General features: G+C 40.8%; 1 protein-coding gene across 8 annotated transcripts in view; it reads left to right on the top strand.

Moving 5' to 3' along the window:
* The window catches only part of pde4dip (phosphodiesterase 4D interacting protein), a 96,419-nt gene that overhangs the window by 68,785 nt on the left and 7,172 nt on the right, over positions 1-20,462 (top strand). For 7 of the 8 annotated variants that reach the window (XM_082509666.1, XM_082509665.1, XM_082509664.1 and 4 more), the window contains 17 exons: positions 83-248; positions 2,074-2,159; positions 2,297-2,463; positions 2,766-3,063; positions 3,210-3,390; positions 3,577-3,693; positions 4,340-4,793; positions 6,274-6,509; positions 6,661-6,706; positions 14,923-15,191; positions 15,470-15,607; positions 16,964-17,248; positions 18,101-18,232; positions 18,430-18,549; positions 18,703-18,892; positions 19,039-19,163; positions 20,263-20,379. In XM_082509666.1, coding sequence (XP_082365792.1) covers positions 83-248; positions 2,074-2,159; positions 2,297-2,463; positions 2,766-3,063; positions 3,210-3,390; positions 3,577-3,693; positions 4,340-4,793; positions 6,274-6,509; positions 6,661-6,706; positions 14,923-15,191; positions 15,470-15,607; positions 16,964-17,248; positions 18,101-18,232; positions 18,430-18,549; positions 18,703-18,892; positions 19,039-19,163; positions 20,263-20,379 — 3,127 coding nt within the window. The remainder of the gene's footprint in view (positions 1-82; positions 249-2,073; positions 2,160-2,296; positions 2,464-2,765; positions 3,064-3,209; positions 3,391-3,576; positions 3,694-4,339; positions 4,794-6,273; positions 6,510-6,660; positions 6,707-14,922; positions 15,192-15,469; positions 15,608-16,963; positions 17,249-18,100; positions 18,233-18,429; positions 18,550-18,702; positions 18,893-19,038; positions 19,164-20,262; positions 20,380-20,462) is intronic. The other variant, XM_082509663.1, reaches the window with a different exon arrangement.

The following is a 20,462-nucleotide window of genomic DNA, read 5'->3' as shown; positions in this document are numbered from 1 at the left end:
GTGTGTGTATGTTGCCTATGCTTGTATGTATATACATGTCATGAGTTCTATGCGTGTGAGTTCATGTTTGTTTGTGCTGCAGGATTTTCAGAGGCAGATGGTGGATCCTTCAGGGCTCCCTCTGGTGGAAAGACTGACCCAGGAGGTCCAGGAGCTGCGGGAGAGACTGGGTCAGGAGGATAGCCCTCCAATGGGACGCCCTGTCCTAGGCCGTGACCGGCCTAACAGCAGGCAGCCTGACTTTGGAGGTGGGCACCAGAGAAGCATGGGACAGTATCTGTAACAGCAGCACTTCTAGCACTGGGGAGCGGTGACTGTAGAATGGCTTACTGCACTGTGGTGATGGGATATGTACCATAAATCTATCAGCTGAAACTCTTTGGTGTGAAAATACTAACATGGAAAGTAGATGAAAGCGGACGGATGGATATTGATCTGAACTTGTAGCGTCCCAAAAAAGAACATCTTGTTTAATAACTTTATAAATGTTGTAGTGCAGTTATTGTGAGTTTGCACAATTAGTGCTGCTTCTTTTGCGTGTAAATGATAGCAAGGCATTTAATTTTTAATTTTTTGAATAACACATCATCATTATGATTATAACTGCAAATATTGTGGTAGTGTGCGCTTCAGAATGTAACCTTTATATGATGGTGTTTGTGTGCCTTTGCATGTTTTTTGCAGCAAGTTTGAGATTTCTGTATACTTAACTCAAGTCACATGCTGTCTGAAGATCATGGAAATCTGAGCACATTCCACATTGTGTTTAGTACAGTGACTGTGTATATTTAGTTTGCATGTTTGCTTCTGTGCATTCCAACAACTACTGGTCCAGTTGCTCTGTTGCTGTTGTTGTTAAATGAACGAATGTCACACTAGAACACAGTAAGTATGAAGTATCAAACTGAATAATATATGTGCGTCTGCACAGACACCACGAGAAGCCACATTTGTTGCATTGTAGGCATTTCTGCACCTTTTTCCTTGAATTTTTCCCTGTCCAGAGCCAAACACCCTTCAAAGTGATTTGTAATAAATAATAAACATACTGTACCTGATTAATGCCTTTGTGATTTCAGAGGTTTCAGATTATTCTACTTTAGTACTTGCGAAAGCTGAAATTCTCCTTTTTTTCCTTCTTTAATGTGCAATGTTCAGTATTAACTCACGTAAAACACACAGTGGCACAAGCACATGGTCCACCTTTCAGAGGAAAATCTCTCCTTCATTCCCCCTCACTGAGTGAAAATGTGTCAGACTGAAACATCTGATTAATATGCATAAATGTCATAATTTGAAATTTAGCATATAGAGATTAAGTTGATGCCAAGGTCACATTTATTTATCTTTAATTTTTTAAATTCATTATTTATCAAGAAATAATAGACATAAACATCAATCACATAAGAGGAACCTGCCCCTGTATCTGATCTGGATACTAGTAAATTTGCATACCGATACCTTAATATATAATTGTTTACTTATATCTGCAAATACAGACATTGTGGTAATGCTAGTAATCATTACTGGTGAGGTAAATACAGTTTTCTTCCATTATTTTAATTCAATATTAAAATGAATAATTACTTTTTACCAGTCTTCATAACAGTAACTCATCTTAAACATAGACTGTGAGGCAGTCCTGCCTTAGCTCTTTGTCAGCTACCACTTTATTTCCAAGGCTCAGAACACTCAACATCCTGTCATCTTCAGGGATTTTTAAGCCTTCTCCATCCGTCTTTTAAGTCTTTCTCGCTGGTTTTAAATTCTGGATTAAACTCTATATGACTATCCCTGGGATCCCATTCTAGGGCTTAAGTGTAATCCCCTTTAAACTACAGCAGAGTGCAATAAACAAGAAAATCAAACTCATACAGCCTAACACTCAGACTGTTAGACAAGGCTGTGCTACAAATTACCAGCATGATTCTGAGGGTGAATAATATTAGAAGAATTGAGCAAGTGATGGTCTCACACTCAGTTGTAAAACTTCTGAAATGCTCAAAACTGAAGTAAAAGAAAAAGCAGATTGATCTTCTTCTGATTTGGTTGTCTTTGGTCTGCTTCCTGCAGAGCTGAGCGCTGAGGATGATGTTGAGGCTGATGATTTGAACACTGAATACACTGAAAGCATCGACGAAGAAGAGACCGACACCAAGGTATGAGAGCAACCTTCAGCTGTTATTGTTCATCTTGCTTATACAGATAAATCCTGCAGAATAAATATTATGCACAATGTACTGTTTCTAATCATTTGATCAGAATTATTGATTCATTTACTTCTGCGTGTGTACAGAGTTCTGAAGGTCCAGAGAAGAATCTGTCCCACGGCATGCTGCTTGAAAGTCAGGGGCTAATCAAAGTCAAGCAGCTGGTGGAGCAGAAGAGGCTGGTTGAGAGAGAGCTGGGAGAGCTGAAGGCTCAGCTGGAGAAAGCGGGATTCTCTTCAGTATCACAGATGAGGTCATTTTTTTGAGATTTTAAACTCCAAATTAGTCTGTTTTGTCTCTAGTAGTGTAACGGTTAATGCATATGATTCCAGCTGAAGACACAAATCGCCGTTGGAGTTAATCAGGAAGGGCATCTGGTGTAAACTCTGTCAAATCAAAGCCTGTGGAGCTACACATAGCGACACCTTTTGGCAAAGCTGAAATTAGCTTACTATTTTCTGACAACACTAATCTATTCTTGGCCACTAGAGGACAGTAGAGTCTATCTATATAGCTATTTATCTATTTATTTATTGTAACCTCCCTCTGTTACAGGAAAGCTCTGTTCAGCTTGCAGGTAGAGAATGAAGAAGTAAAGCGTCATCTGAATGGAGGGTTGGAGTGTGCCAGTGAACAGAGTGATGAGCAAAATGCACTGGATGGTGAAGACAAGGATGAAAATGAGTTGGATGTGACCATAGAAGAAGAAGAGGAGGAGGAAAACTCTGAACTGTGGGATGCCTGGGAAGGAGAGCTTTGCCTGTCCCAGGCCAAGAGCCAGAGCAATGATGAACAAAGGAAAAGGAGAGCCAGCAGACATCAGACGTTGCCACTGGACTCTAAATCGTCACAGGTGGGAGGATCCTAAATATACTATTATTGCACCATTCTGTAAGGTGTGGTGTAAATTAAAAACAAGAAAGTATCAATTTAAAAGCCACACTTGGTGTTTAAAATTGTTTTTGACAGTCACGATCTTTCCTCCCTGTCTGTAACCAGTACAATGACCTGGGTGGCGAGCTGTTCGCAGATTCACAACAGGCCACTGCGTCCTCTGCAGTTTGTGAGAAGGCAGTTCATCTGCAGCAGAAAAGCAAAGAGCTGCAGGAGAGGCTAATGGTTTCTGAGGCCACAGTGCAGGCTCAGGCCGAGCAGCTCAAAGACTACAGGGACTTGCTCAGTGAGTGGACACAAACTTCGCACTTTTCCTTTTAACAAATGTGGCGGTGATACTGAATTTGTGATGTCAATAATAAGATAAGACCTCAAAATGGTCCAAAAAATGCTATGAAGTTGACGAGGATAGTAGATCCAGCAGTGTCAAACATAATGAAATAAAGCTTCTTCTTCTTCTGTATCCCTGCAGCAGAGACAGCAGTGCAGCAGGACAGTAAACAGATCCAGGTAGACCTCCAGGATCTGGGCTATGAGACCTGCGGCCGCAGTGAAAATGAAGCTGAGAGAGAAGAAACCAGCAGCCCCGGTGTGTATTATTATCACCATATAAAAGACGCTGTGGTTCTTTGAGACCCTTTGTTTTGAATTTTATATCAGTAATGTCATTCAATTCTGATTAATGTTTTATTAAGAGTTGTTTCTAATCATACAATGTCCGTAAATATCCTGAAATTGATCTCGTCAGTGTTATTTGTCGGGGTATCATAGAAACAGCAGAGGGCAGCCAAGTGCAGCCTTTGTGCCAAACAGTAGCCTTCTCTTCACGGTCCAGTGCATTCTACTCAGCACTGTTTGCATTCCCAGCTTAAAAGCTCGATGGTTAGTCAAAACTTTGACCTGAAGCCTTGGCCTGTAAAATGAGAGTTCCTGGCTGCTCTATTATACTGTGGTTTGGTTTTCATTGACCCCTTAGAGGGAAATCAAATCAATAGAAGCTACTCTGAGTGATCGCCATGAATGTTTTTGAGAGCCAGAGTTGTATTTGGATGAAAGGGTAGTCTGCTACTAGGTTTTATACACATATCTCATAATTTTAAAGTACCCCAGACTATGGGCCTTAAGATGACATTAACTGATGTTACTGATGCTTTGTTTTTTCAATCATATATTTCAGTGTCACTCACAGGAAACAGAGTCTGAATCTGATGAACGCATTGTATGTTTCCTGACAGAGTTTGATGACCTAGAAATGTGTACGTCTCTGGAATGCGGTTCCCAATGGTGGCCTGCCAGCAGCAATGACAAAACCACCACCCAGAGCTTCGGTTATGGTAACGAGGCCTCCTCTCTCCAGCACCTTGTTAAGGACCTCCGCTCACAGCTATCCCGCTCCCAGGGAGTGATCTCCGGGCTCCAGAGCCGCCTCCGTTCCCTCTCTACCTCTAGTGAATATGGTCCTTCGATACCCCACAAGGTCAACTGGTCCATCCAGACATCAGCTTCACAGAGCCAGGCAGAGGATAATGAGGGCTGGCAGTCATCTAAGGGAGGTCAACTACGTTCACCCCATCACCCAGACAAGGACCTAGAGAGGCTTGCTTCTCGTGTAGATGCACTGGAGGACCAGCTGATGAAAGGTGGAAAGAAGGCTGCGGCAGAGGATGGAGTGTCTGCCACCTTGCCAGGGTAAGAAAGACGTTGCGATGCAGTTTTTTGTTTGTTTTGCTTTTTTTCTAACTCTTTTCTTTGTTGGTGGGGTGGGATAGTTGTTTCTTTTGTTTCCAGTTCAACACAATGAGTGTTTGTGCCAACACCAAGAACATAAACCAGATCAATATAAACAGATTATTTGACAGTTCAAGAGTGGCTGCTTTTTTACCCTAAATAGTGCCAGGAAGAGTCTGCTTCTGCAGAACCTCAGACAACGCCAAGCTGTCGTAGTCCAAAAATGTAAAATTCCGGAAATTCCTGAGGCATAGAGATCAATCCTGTTGTCAGACAAAGAACCAGTGCCCATCACCAATTTCAGTCGTTTGTTGGAGAAGAATAGGAATATCTTCATTAAAAAGCTACAAGCTTGCAAATCTGACTTGGTTAAATCAAACTTTTACTATTGTTGTCAAATATAGATAAATTTCAGTAATTCAGTCTTTTACTGATTATTTTCCTTTTGAATGCCATTAATAAAATCCTTCATCTGATAATGATGAATTGAATAAAGCGCTTTATACAGCATTCCTCTACATTTTTTAAAATTTCTATCCACAGCTATGCTCAGCCTGTCCTGTACATGTATTACATTTTAAAATGTTAATAGCTTAATGCTCATTATAGCTTTATTATAGCAAATATATTAAAATTGTATCTATTGGTAACTTTATGGTGAAATAAACCAGGAAAATAATTTTTAAAAGACACTACAAAAAATCATAATATGGACTCGCTGGGGTGGGGGGTTGAGGGGTGGGGGGGGGTGGGGGGGTTGATTGACAGAAATTGCCTAAAATGAGCAAAAACCCATTTAAACAGTGCTTGTCAGTATCAAGCTTTAGTAATCAAGTGTAACCACAGATGCTTTTATGTAAACTCGGCAGCCTGACAGTGAGGGGATTAACTAACACGAGGTTGGGAACATGCTGCCCCATTTGCCATTTATGAATAAACTGTGTGGCTTCAGTGAAGCTTTAGTTCCAACACTGTGACACTGACTCAGGTAAAATATATAGAGAAATCTTTCCCCCATAGGAAGTAAGTCCAAAGAAATTAGGAGCAGGTGTGAGCAACGGGCATGAGCATATCAGGATAACTTTGGGTTCTGAATGATTGAATAATTACATCTTTAATGACTTTTAAGAAGAACTGTAGATTTACAGTTGGAAAGGTCTCTTGGAGCTGTTTGTAAACAACTGCATAGTTCAAGATCTTCATTTCAAATAGTACAAGTAAAAGTTGTTTAGATGCATCACCACTTTGCAAAGATCTGGAAGAAGAACCAAACTGTCATCCTCAGGTGAGAGGAAATAACATCAACGACACTGCCTTAAAGTGAGGCGAGTTTCACCATGGAATGAGACAGCGCCAAACAATAAAAGAAGCAAAAAAGCTTTCAGGTATTATTTTACACATTGTCAGGTGTGCTACATTCTTCTTTCTTTTCATTGTGCAGAAAATTCGACACGCTGATCCAGGCTCAGGCCAAAGAACTGTCTCACCTCCGCCAGCGGCTACGAGAGGGTCAGGGTGTGTGCAGCATCCTCACCCAGCACCTGGGAGACACAACCAAGGCGTTTGAGGAGCTGCTGAGAGCCAACGACATCGACTACTACATGGGCCAGAGCTTCAGGGATCAGTTAGCTCAGAGCAGTGCTCTGGCACAGAGAGTTAATGCCAAATTTGGTGGAAGTGAGTCTGTTTTTGTTGTTTCATTGTACAGCCTTAAAATCAGACCAGATGCGAAGTCTCAGAAAGTACAAACGACACCATGGATTTCTCATGAGCAGGGAGTGCAGATAACAGTTAATGATATTGATGCTCTTTCTTTGTTTTCAAACAGGAGATTGTTCCGAAAATCCAGATAAGACAGAGCTACTTGCCATCCGGTCAGTCCTCATTACAGCTTTGTGTGTGTGTGTGTGTGTGTGTGTGTGTGTGTGTGTGTGTGTGTGCGTGCGTGCGTGCGTGCGTGCGTGTGTGTGTGTGTGTGTGTGTGTGTGTGTGTGTGTGTGTGTGTGTAAAAATTAATTATATTCCATTATTCCACTTCACAATTATTGTGATCCAAAAATGTTAAGCTACACAAAGATGTTTCACATAATAATTTTTTTTTGGGGGGGGGGCTATAATGTTTTTGGTCAATCTCAAACATTATACTGAATACTGAATGTGAAAAATGGCGTAATTCACCATATTGTCATTCTGCATTTTTCAGCTTTCGCATTTTCAAATACCACATTGATGCACCTTCAGGGTGATACTTAATCTCTAATGCTGTATTGTGTTGTTATACTACACAATACAACATTAGAGATTAAAGCCTATCAATACACAAGATATATTTACATTACATAACAATGAAATAACTATAGAAATCGCAGCTTGTTCCATTAACATTACAGGAGAATGTAGGACAATACTAAAATATGAAATCTAAAATAACTACATATTTTCCTGTTTAAGCAGACAAGCTTAATTATAAGAAGTTGCATTCCTTTCTGACATGAAATGAAATATAAATCCATGCCATCACAGTTAGTAGCTGTTCTGTGTATTAAAATAGAGTTATACATTTATAATGCTTAATGGTGAGTTTTTAAACTAAAGTTCCTTGTATTTAAGACCAGTCTAAGCTGTTATAAGAACTAATTGAAAGCTACATATTTCTGAGTTGGGAAGGGTCAGCAAAACCATGTATTTCTGTGTTTACTGGGGAAAAAAACTAAGATTTTAAAAGCTGAACATTCCACTTCCTCTCGGCAGCCTTGTTCATTTTCTTGTCCTTTTTTTTCTTACAATCTATGTCAAGTCTGACTTCCTGCTGCAATTCAGTTCAATTCAGTTTTATTTATACAACACCAAATCACAACAGTCGACTGAAGGCACTTAATATTGTAAGGCAGACCCTACAATAATAAAACAGTGAAAACCCCAGCAATCATATGAACCCTTATGAGCAAACACTTTGGCAACAGTGGGAAGGAAAAACTCCCTTTTAGCCACAAGCAGAACCAGGCTCAGGGAGGGGCGGGGCCATCTGTCACTACTGGTTGGGGTGAGAGAAGGAAGACGGGATAGAAGACATGCTGTGGAAGAGAGACAGAGATTAATAACAAGTATGATTCAGTGCAGAGAGGTCTATTAACACATAGTGAGTGAGAAAGGTAACTGAAGAAGAAACACTCAATGCATCATGGGAATCCCCCAGCAGCCTACACCTATTGCAGCATAACTAAGGGAGGATTCAGGGTCACCTGGTCCAGCCCTAACTATATGCTTTAGCAAAAAGGAAAGTTTTAAGCCTAATCTTAAACATAGAGATCGTGTCTGTCTCCTGAATCCAAACTGGAAGCTGGTTCCACAGAAGAGGGGCCTGAAAACTGAAGGCTCTGCCTCCCATTCTACTTTTAAATACTCTAGGAACAACAAGTAGTTCTGCAGTGCGAGAGCGAAGTGCTCTAATAGGGTGATATGGTACTACAAGGTCATTAAGATAAGATGGGGCCTGATTATTTAAGACCTTATATGTGAGGAGCAGGATTTTGAATTCAATTCTGGATTTAACAGGGAGCCAATGAAGGGAAGCCAATGCAGGAGAAATATGCTCTCTCTTTCTAGTCCCTGTCAGGACTCTTGCTGCAGCATTTTGGATCAACTGAAGGCTTTTCAGCGAGTTTTTAGGACATCCTGATAATAATGAATTACAGTCGTCCAGCCTGGAAGTAATAAATGCATGAACTAGTTTTTCAGCGTCACTCTGAGACAGGATATTTCTAATTTTAGAGATGTTGCACAAATGGAAGAAAGCAGTCTTACATATTTGTTTAATATGTGCACTGAAGGACATTTCCTGGTCAGAAATTACCCCAATATTCCTCACAGTGTTACTGGAGGCCAAGGTAATGCCATCCAGAATCTGGTTACTGGCCTTAATTTGACACAGTGCTGCTGATCAAATGTCCAGCTTTTAAAATCTTAGTTTCTCTTTAATAATCCTCAAGCGCAAGTACAAATCGTTAATATTTCTTCAGCAGAAAGCTGTTTAGTTTAAAGAATTTGTAACACACAGGCACCTGATTAGTGTGTTCAATGCCATTTAATGTATCATCACAGCTTTATGATGAAAGAACACAGTTTTACAAGGCTCCATTAAGCAAAAGCTATAAGCACAGATTTTGGCAGCTCATTTCTTTTGCTTGAGCAATGAATGTCCTGGATGTTCAATCACTTGTAACACAACATTGAATTTTGTTTCATAACACAGCTCTTCGATTTTCATGCATGAGTGAGAAGAAAAGAATCACATGGCTGCCCGAGAGGTCAAAAGCACAGACTGTAAATCTGTCACAAAAATACTTAATGCTCATTAAAAAGTACGAACAGTTACATGAATTTCAGTCAATTACCGTAAACACACTAAAACGCTGGCTTGGTCTTTAGAGCTCCACCACTGCTGTTGGATAAAAGTGAGCGCTGGGTCAAATCTCGAAAAACAAACAGTGCTATATGAATAATTAGAGCTCGTCCTCAGAGAGACGTAAACAGGGGGAGGCCTGCAGTAATCTGCCAGCGTGTTATTCCAGCACAGATGGTTGACCAGATGTGAAGGAGAATCAGCGAGTGTGTTTTCTGTGGCAGAAATTTAGCCTTCCCTCTGGTTACGAGTGTACATACAGTGTGTATGGGGTTGCACTGAACTGTTGAACGGTGTGGTCAGTTATGTGTGTCAGCTTGTAAATGCATGAATAATCAGACAGATTTCTTTATATCAAGAAAAACAGGTGAGATGTGTGAAAATTGTGTTGTTTACCACTGATTTTGTTTCTTTGAAAGTAGCACAATGCCTCAGGGATCCAGAACCCTCGTCATAGAATGTGCAATAAACACAGAATAAATTACAGTATCTATTTTAGCTACTAAAGTACGATTATGTTTAAACACGCAAAGTTTCAGGCATTTTTGCTAAAATGCAATCTAAAAAAAACCACTAATTGCCTGATGACTATTCAGTATTTTAAATGGATCTGTATGTGCAAATACTGACCTACACTGTTTTTAACAGAACAACACAGAAAAACACAAACCAATTATATTTACCATCCCTGAACCAACATGACAATCCTGTACAAGTTGGTTGTCTTTAAAAACATTGTCCATGTTAGCTGGAAGGGAGCGTTATGTTGTGTTTATTTAAAACCACTTTCACTCAAAATACAGCACTTTTTTTTTTTACAGTGTTAAACTCATATTAGAAAATGAATTTCCTGCCAGGCTGTCAGGTTCCACCAATTTATAGGCGTTGACACTAGTACATATTTTGCATGGTCTTATGCACATGGCTGCTGTAAGTTGTTAAAGTGTAATCACAGGTAATAAGAACTTACACTTGGGGTTGTTTTTCTGACAACAGTATCTACATAACATGGACAGCAGGCCAAATGTACAGTACATGACATGAGTGACTGCACTGATAGCGTAATACTGCTTAGGCTTTTTGCTGCATTTGGCTCAGGGCATGCCCTCTAATCAGGTTAAGTTATTAAGACCTCAAATGGGGACAGAAATAGGTCAAGAGGAGCTAAACACACAGACACACACGTGCGCATGCGCGTACACACACACACACAGAGGGAGTGAGCGAGAAAGAGAGAAAACGTGAGCGATGAAGCCCGTCAGAGAGAGCGTCACTTTGCTTCAGTGTATCAGGAGCAGCGCGTGGCACTATGCATCCAGCAGAGCACCGATTTCTGTTATGTAAGATTTACTCACCAGAAACCTGGATTTTTTTGTGTTCATGGACAGAAGGCTGGGCATAAGGGATTTTTCTTTCAACCTGAAGCTTTTTAAGTGGAGGATACTTGTTATATTCTGAAACCTTGAAAAGAAAACCATTTTCATTTTGTGATTGCATTTTTGCAGCTAAGATGATGCTTACATGTTTTTATGGATAGACTGGTGTGGCTAGAAAACATATCAGCAAGCAGAAGAAAGAAGGAGCAATGCTTTGTGGGTGATCTTTCATTCAGCTGTTTTTTTTCTGATGGTTGCTGGAGCATGAACATATAAGCCCTCAGGATCTGGACTTTGATTTAGATGCATAGCTCTGTTTCCTTCTTACTCTTTCGTCACTACATCTCTGCCTCAGGCCTGCTGCTGCTGCAGCTGTGCGTTTGCTGGTGGAGTGAAAGACTGTGTCAAGAGCAGCAACAAGAGGCTTTCTTTTCAGGGAATTATTCAAGCGGTCGTGAACCTAGGAGCAACAGCATCAGAAAAGGAAAAGTGTACAGGAGAGTAGAATTTCCTCAGGGAGTGGAGTAATTTATTTGTTTCCACTTTTAAACCTTTACATTTCTGCTGATCTTCTTATCTTCTTCTTTTTCAATTACCCCTGATTTCAATTTGTTGATCACACCCACAACCCTCTCTGGGAAGCCCAAACCTAATGAGGATTTTCTATGCTTTTCACCTTATCACCCGCGCACTCTGTCGTCTCTCCTGCTGTGTTATGCCCTACCTGTCTAATATACCTTCTGTCACACACATTTTGGGAATCTCTGCATCTATGCCAGTGAACCATTCTCCGTTACCTCTGGAGACCCAGCAGAGAAGAACAAACTGCAGCAGAGTTCAATAGAAACGGTGCAGACAGAGGAGGCATGGTCGCTCACCCAGGTGGAGGGTGTTAGGAGCGGAGGGTGACTGAGGGTGGGTGATGGCTCCTCTGTGGAAAGTCATGCTGTCTAAAAGCAGCCCACTGTACAGAGACTCTCTGTTCTCTTTCTCCCTGTGGGAGTGGAAAGCTCAGGAGAGAGAGCTGTTGCTGCTGAAGAAACACACCGACAGGGAGAGGAGAGCAATGCTCACACAGCTCGACAAGTAAGACAGCACAAAAAAAGAAACATGTTATCAATTTGAAACAGTATAACAAGCTTCTGTTATTTCAGTTACAGTCATGTTTATGCATTAACTATATGAGCAAAGCATCTAGTTTGTTTAGAGTTAATGTTTGAAGTGAGGGAAACTGGCAGACTAGTGCTATCATAAGAGGTCAATTTGTTGTTCTGGGTGTTCGCCTTCATCCTCTGATGAATGTGCCCTTCACACTCACCAAATCTAATCCCAGATGATTGTTGTTGATGGTTGTTGACCAGCGTGTTAGAGTTCTTCCATTCTTTCATTAGAGTTCAGCAGGCTTGGACAATCAGTGCTAAGATGGACCGAGGCTGTTCTAGCAGCTCTAGTCTTCCAGCACCTTACTAATCCACTTGGTTGGCTATTTCTTGAATTCGTCTGTAGTTTACCAAAGACAAAAAGGAACTTCAAAAAGGGTAACTTGTGGTTTTTGTAAAGTAATATTCATAATCTACACTGCTCAAAAAAAGTAAAAGAATAATTTTCAATCAGAGTATAGCATCAAGTCAGTAAAACGTCTTGGATATTGTTTTGGTCAGTTATGTAGGAGAAGGTGTTGTTATTCAGTTTCAGTTGTTTTGGTGTTAATTAAATTAATAACATCTGTGTAGGACTCTGGCATTTTTTCCCTCCTTATCCATCTTCTTTCACTAGTTTCACATTTGGATAGAGTCACGGGGGTGGCCTGACGTCCACTAGTGAGCTCTGAGCACCATGGAGCCCGGTTTCCATTTGCCATAGAATACAGAATTGGCAAGTCCACCACTAGGACCCTGTGTTTTTCAAATATGAGAGCATGTTCACCCTGAGCACATGTGAGAGATATTGGTGGTAGGTCAGTGATGGTCTGGAAAGACACATCATTGGAGGGACACGCAGACCTCCACAGGCTGGACATCAGCACCCTGACTGCCATTAGGTATCAGCCCTGCAGGTGTTATTTTTCTGGTACAGGCATAGATGTGTAGTGCTGTGAAAAAATATTTGCCCCCTTTACAAAGGGCAGCTTTTAAATGATTCATCCTTAGCAGGGTTGCTGGGAGCTGGAGCCTATCCCAGCTAACATGAGGCAGGGTACACCCTGGACAGATCATGGTCTGTTGCAAGGCATTCAAAGCTATTTGCAATTTAGAACGACCAGCTAATCTAACCCCATTAATTGCATGTCTTTGGACTGTGGGGGGAAGCCAAAATACCTGGAGAGTACCTACAGAAATACAAAGAACATATAAACTCCACACAGAAAGGCAGAGTTGAACTCAGGAACTTCTTTCTGTGAGGCAATTGCTAATCGCTGTGCCACCATGCTGCCCAGTTGATGATTTCATTTATTAAATGGAAAAAGCTATGCAAACCTAAATGGAACCATGTGGGAAAGTAGCTGCACCCTGGAGCCCTCCTAAACCTTCCATCCATTCATCCATCCATCCTTTTAACCAACCTCCATCCATCACCATTACACCACAGTGTTTTCCTAATGGTGTGGCATTCTTTTTATGAAATGCTGTGTTTGTCATGATTACATTAATACCAAACCCAATGAACAGTGTCAGACGAAGGGCAAACGTTTGCTTATATAGTTCAGGATCAGCGAGGGTGTGTGAGCTGGAGTTTCATTCAACATCAGCGGTGAGAAAGGGTCTGTGAACAGGTAGACGTAGCATTAGCTGATGTTGACAGATTGGGTTCCAGAAATGAGGAGTCGAGCACAGTGGAGGGTGGAGAGTTTCACGGGAGTGAGTCGGAAGGAGGCGAGCAGAAGGAGTGAAGCCATCTGTGAGCAGGAAGGTCCTTGTGGCTGAACAGGTAAATCGTTCTGACAACTGACCATGAGGTGCAGTTAGAGATGGGACTTGATACTAATTCAGCAATTACAATTCCATCATTGATATCATTTATCCATTCGATTCCTTATCGATTCAATTATTGGTTCTCATTGGTTCCACTTTGAGAGTCACCACCAAGTAGCGAAGCAGCATATCAAAGACATTACATTTGTGCAAATTAATTGCATGCTGTGTGGTTAAATGCTTGTGCATGAGGTATTTCCCCTCTTTTTTGAGATCGTACTGCTGCTTAAGTAAAGGCAAAGCGTCTGACAGTATGCAGTCTTGATGGATAATGGGTTGCAGGCAGAGCCCAAGAGAGTAGCTCAGCCCAAAGGTGATGGTTACTAGTGTTGTATCCAAAGTCCAGCTTGTCGATAGAATCTCTTTTCTGTAAGTCTTGAGGCTCATCAAGATGCAAATATGAGATGAGCCTTTGTGTTCTTTTTGGTCAGCAGTTGTTTTCCTTGGAACGCTCGCATGAATGCCATTTTTGCAGAGCCTCTGTTGAATTGTGAATCTGACCTTCCTCCATTCCTGAGCCAGGTCAGCCCTGCAGTTCTTTAGATATTGTTCTGGGTTATTTTGTGACTTCCTGGATGTTCCATCAATGCATTTTATGGGAAGCTCACCATTGTTCCAACTTTATCCATTTGTGGAGCACCATGGGTCTGAGTTCCAAAGCCGTAGAAATGACTTCCTAACCCTCACAAGACTGATAGATGTCAATGACTTTGTTACTTCACTTTGTCACAAAGGTTCTGTTGAAATTATTTCTTCATTCACTGGGTGTAGCAGTAATCAGGCCTGAGTGTGGCTAGTGAAATTGAACATAGCTTTCCAAAAAATGTGTGTGTGACTTGTTTAATGTCAGTCTAGATTCTTACACATTTGATCTGATGCAGTGTCATGTATGTGTTAGTCACTAAGAGGCTTCCCCAAAGCAACACGATGCAGTCAGCAAAGCCTTTTGTGAGAAGAGCAGGCAGGTGACTCACACACCTGGTACAGCACTACTTAATAATACTTATCCTTTAAGTCACATGGACACAACTCATGCAGCTACTACTCTCAGATTCCTCAGCACACAGAAATCAGGGTTCAGTACTTTTAAACATTTTGCCTTTCATTTTAAATTGTGCATGTGTTTCTCTTTGTGTGTCTGGGTGGGGGGGCTATAAATCCTTTTATGGTTTTATGATGATTTAATAGAGTGTTATCTGCACATTATTTGTGGCCTAATAATTTGGGAGAATTACATTTTAGCTATATCTGACACGATAAATGTATTGTGCATTGACCATGGTAAATAAAATGTGTGTGTGTGTGTGTGTGTTTGTGTGCATGCGCGCACGTGCCTACAGCCTCAGTAAAGAGCTGCAGCAGAAGGACAAGGTCATTGAGTCTCTCCGTGCCAGACTAAACCAGCATCAGCAGCACCATCATCCTCATCGTTCTGACACACCCTGCAGCGGTCATGCCCTCTCTGATACCACCGACCAATCAGATCGCATCTCTTATGTGTCCGATGAGCATGGATCCACAATTGAGGACCTGGAGTTGAGCTCTGATGTTGATGCTGCAAGTGAGCTTGGTCAGGATGAATCACGGATTTCTGCCAAAGTGAGCACAGGTACGAGTGTTTTTCTTTGTGTTTTTTTTAACCAACACAGTCCAGAGGGAATTCCAATTATGAATATTTGTGTAATTCCATGCAAATGTTACTCATGTGTGAGGAAATTGCAATTGATGACCTGTTTCCAGCAGAGCATTAACCATCATTTTAATGCTCTTCAGAACAAAAGGAGCAAGTCCTGCACTGCAGTTTTGCCATTTGACCTTTGCAGTATCAACTCTTTATCATAAAATGCATAGAATCAGTGTTTTGCAGTGTATGACTTTTCTTTCCAGATTGTCACCATGGAACAGTGTCACGCCATCCATCTATCCCTCCATCTATCACCTCATCTCACAGAACCCAGTCCTGTCATAGCTGCTCCAGCATGCAATCCACCAGCTCCCAACACACAGGCATGCAGAGTCAGACAGGTAGGAAGGACCCCAGAAAATGTCCTTCAGCTCATGTAGATAGGAACTGCTACTTGCTGTATCTTTCTTTATTCTTTGCTTTTTTGTGTCTGTCTATCATATTTACCTTCCCCTTTTCTCCCAGCTCCTGTCTCAGTTTTCAGCCCTACTTCCTTTCACACTTCCCCCACTTCCTCCACCCAGAAGACACGCTTGCCCTTCCATCCTCGCCCTTCCAACCTGCGAACCCGTTGCCAAAGCAGTGGGGGTATGGGTTTCTCCCTGACTGAGGTGCACCAGGAGCTGCAGATGTTACAAAGGCAGCTGGCAGACAAAGGCAGTGCGTCATGTCTTTGCATGCTTTTGTGTTTGACCCAATTTAAACTTAACAAATTCAATGGAGTGTGCAACCAAGAACTGATTCCTTCCAGAAACAATCCTTTGAATTTCTTTTCAAAATTAAGCAGCTGCTGGTGAAATAAAATGGATTTAGTCTGCCTAAGAGTAACGATTACTCAATAATTGTTGAATGCTTCAGAAGTCTGAATCATTAGAAATGATTTAGACTTCTACGGGGGATCTTTTTGGACCCTATGACATAACCTACATAAGATGGCGATGTCATTGGCCGCATTTATGCTTGTGCTGGTGCATTATATGGTAATTAGTGCCCCATAAAATACTGGGGCATGATGCAAATGAATTACTTTGTATTGTTTACTTTCTAAAAGATATGTGGGGGATTTGTTAGATCAGCTAAAGGCTGATTTTATGATCTGATTTGGTTGCAGATCCTGAATTTCTGACATTTTGTGTGTCTTAATAAAGAGCATCACATAATTAGAGCACATAACTTTGATAGCAACAGCCATCTACATTACATTTAGTTGTACTCTACTAATTTCTTGAGCATCTGTTGCCTCTGAATTGTACACTATGATAAAAGTTATAAGATGGCTTCTTGTAGTTAAGCAGAGAGGGAGCTGACCAGCTTTAATAATTCATTTCTCCCCAACTGCCTTTGTCTTTCTTCTCACTGTCCTGTCATCCCATTGCCTTTATCTTTAACACACTGTACTTTCTTACTCATTAAGCAACTGTTCTGCGCTTGATGTTTAATGAAGCCAGAGCCTCCAGCTGGAGAGGGATTTGCTGTGATCTTAAAACACCGATGGGCATTAGAGCTTTCAGAAAGCCCCAACCAGACAAATTTCATTTGGCTGATTAACAAACTTGCTCCCGATGTCAGGAGAAATCCCTTCATCTTGCTCTTGGTCTCTCTAAGACACACACACAAAGCAGACCATGTATTTACGCAATATATAAGCTATCCGCTTTTCCTTTAGTTGTTTCCTTAAATCTTCTCATCCTCTGCAGGGTTTTCTACTCCTCAAGCCAAACCGCTTCAGGGTTTCCCATTTGTCTACCAGCAGCCGGACTCCTTTGACTTACTGCCTCTCTCCTACCAAGGATTCCAACCTTCTCCTTTCAGCAGTGCTGCTAGCAACAGTAGTCTGGATGCCAGCTTGACAATGAAAGCTGGGGCTAGCCTCCTGGAGAGCAGTGCATTGTGGGATGTGAGCTATGGAAATCGAGCAGTGAGAACTGGAGCTGACCTGTCATCAGGATCCTCGGGGTACCAGTCAGGCAACAGTCACACAGGTAAAGCTTTAATGTGCCCGATGATTTCTCTGATTTCTGGGTGTTTATGTTAAAAATGTTTAGAAAATTGTTCAATGTTTTGTATGTACAAGTTCCCTACTGACGCTAGTGCCTGGGTATGCTTATGTAATATCAGTTTTTAGCAAACTTGTGTAGTAAATTAGTCTAAACTGTATTTCCTCAGCTGAGGCATTAAAAGCACATTTTTATTCTTATTTTCTTATAGCCTTAAAAGAAATACCAAAAAAAACCCCAAGAATTGCATAACACTGAGCTGAAATTAGTTTGGAATATTTGTTTGTAAAATGGTCAAAGACGAGATGTTATAGGTTTGTAATAAGTTTTTAAAACTCCAGAATTTTCAGATGAATATAATAAAAGCTCGGCTTCTGAATTATTCTTTCATTGTGCTGATGTATTACGAACAAAGCATTCAATACATCAGGCTGTGAATGCACCTTCAGGCAACTTTTGTTGTAGTGCTATAAATAAAATCAAATTGATCTGAAACATATTAAATGTTTTGTGAGCACTGTGTTGCAAATGATCTCAAATTTTAAATCATGTATAAGAAGTTTTGTTTTATTGAACATGGATTAAATATGCAATGACATTTGAAAGGGTTTAGTTAAACACACATCCAGACATGTTTGGAATTAAAATACTCAAAAATAGCCAGTGCATGAAAAACAAAACAAAAAACAAAAATATGGTTATTGTCTCCTGTTAAGCCAGCTGTGAGTGATCAGTCGCTGTTTTTGACAATGATCTTTTTCTTGCCTTATTAGTTTATTAGGTGAGCGTGATTGGTGATTTCACAACAGACACTCACTCTTCGCTTGTCTGCTACAGGTTCAGACCTGATGAAGGAGCACTTGAGGGAAATCAGGAGTCTGAGGCAGAGACTGGAGGACTCCATCCACACCAACGACCGTCTCCGACAACAGCTGGAGGAGAAACTGGCCCGAACCACCACTGAGAAAGGTAACAGAGACAAACGAACACACTGTTCGTGTTATCTGCAGGGCTCAAAGTTTTGAAAAGCATTGAATTTAGTCCTGACAAAATATGTTATCGAAATTTTATTGCTTTAAATTGAATTTACAAAGATGTTTTTTTTTCTGTCATTATTTATTTATTATTTATTATTTTTCACTCCTCTGTCTCTATCTCCTCCAAAGGTGCTCCTACCAATATTTACATCCAGGGACTGGAATCAGTCAACCAGCTTGCCAGTGAGATTAGACTTCTAAAAGAGGAAAATGTTAGTCTACAAAATCAGCTGAAGCAGGTTACCAAAGGTACAGTATAATGTTTACTACCATGTCATAAGCTCAAGAGTCATTATTTATATTCAGAATGTAAATGTGAGTCTTAAATGTCCCTGCCTGAAATCAGACAAAAAAGTTCAAAATCAAAATATCCACTCTGCTCTGTTGTTATGTATCATGCAGAGAGCACTAAGGAGGCAGAGCAGCTGAGGGAGGTGGCGCTCCAGGAGCGTTCCAGGGTGAAGGAGGTGGAGCTAGAGGCTGAGAAGTGGGCAGAGCAAACCAGGAAGCTCCAAACTGAGGCTGAAGCTCAGAGTCAGGAGATGTTACACCTGAAACAAGACAGACTGAGGAACCAGGAAACCGTCAACAGGTAGTCTGTTTGTTTCTCTCATTGGAATACTTGGAGTCTAACACTTTTTAGACATTTTAGTGGGACGATTTTGAAGGAAACACATATCTTAAAGAAATCATAGGTAATAAATAACATGATTTCATGCATTTTATGAAATACCTCAGGCTCCAGCATGAGTTGACTGTTCTCCGGCAGCAGCTTTGTGAGAGCCGCAGTTTGGTCCATTCTCTTCAGTGTGAGCTGCAGGTGGATGGCAAAAAGGGGAGAGTCACCACAAATGCGCCCACTGGTAAGAATCAACACACAGTCGCCTGAAGAAAAGCATCCATCCATCCATTTGTCTTTACTGAATTCAGAGACATTGTGGTCCTGGAGTAGCAGTCAAGACGCAAGATACACCATGGACATGTGGCCAATTTATCGCAGGGCAGGAAAATGAGTAATGCAAAATTTCTCTAAGTATTCTAGAAGTAATATTTTTAATTCTAAACATGGTGTACACACAAAACTGTGCTTAAACAGTGCATAGAAACACGCACGTATCGAGAATTCATCAGTATTTTCCTACATGAATTTTTTTAAATACTTTATAAACAAATTTAAAACTTCCCCAGACCACATGTATACCAGTCTGTCTTATGTTTTAAACTTATTTTGGCAATTAGTTTGTTTTCCAGAACAATGTAAAAAAAAATCATAGAGTTAAATAACAATAAAGAATTTAAATGTAACGTACAACATAAACGATTGAGCTTTAGCTAATATACCTAACACTAAATGCTTAGCATAATAAAGCTGCATTTACTAAAAAGACTTGCATATTGGCTGGATGTCATCAATGGCATTCATTTCTTACCAGTTTGCTACTTCCCAGTGGGCTGGAGGCTCTTCATCTCCTCCACCTGCTTCCTTCTTATGCTATCTTATTTTTCTTCACATCATCTCTGATGTCAAACCTTTTCACTTTATATCACAGAATATTTTGTCATACAGCATTCAAAAATAAAAGTAGAAAAACATTGCACATGTTTCATTAATCAGACCAAAAATTCTGCATGCACACTTATTTTGTTTGGATAATTTTGCCTATATTAGTGAATGAACCCCACTGGCATCAATCACTATTTTCTAGGTGGGTATTTTTTCTATGAGCTGCCATTCGTAAAAGACGGCTGCTGGAATTATGTTTCTGTTTAGGAATGCAGTAATATGAAAACTGGTCCATGTGTGTGTTTTGTGAACTTAAAAATGTATTCCTTGTTAAAATCATCTAATGTGTCACTTTTCTAAAGTTACAATGAGGACCTGCTTCTTTTCTCAATCCCACGCTCCCACACAGATTGTCTACTTTCTTTGTTAATCACCAGTATTTGTGTGTTCTCTAACAGGTCAAGGCAGTGACAGCACAACAGTCTTTGATCCCAAAGACCTGCACATTCAGCTGGAGCAGCAGCTGAGCAGAGAAGCTGACACGCAGCCTCAAGCCAGGAGGCAGCTCTTCAGCGGTCAGTATATCTGAAACACATAGACTGTTTCTGAAAATCCTGACAAATATGGCAGATCATAGCATTACAATTACAAAAATGTT

This window comes from Aulonocara stuartgranti (genome assembly GCF_965226115.1).
Source record: "Aulonocara stuartgranti genome assembly, chromosome: 17".
Taxonomy (NCBI): domain Eukaryota; kingdom Metazoa; phylum Chordata; class Actinopteri; order Cichliformes; family Cichlidae; genus Aulonocara; species Aulonocara stuartgranti.
The sequence above is the reverse complement of the archived record's forward strand: the minus strand, read 5'-3'. Positions and strand labels throughout refer to the sequence as shown.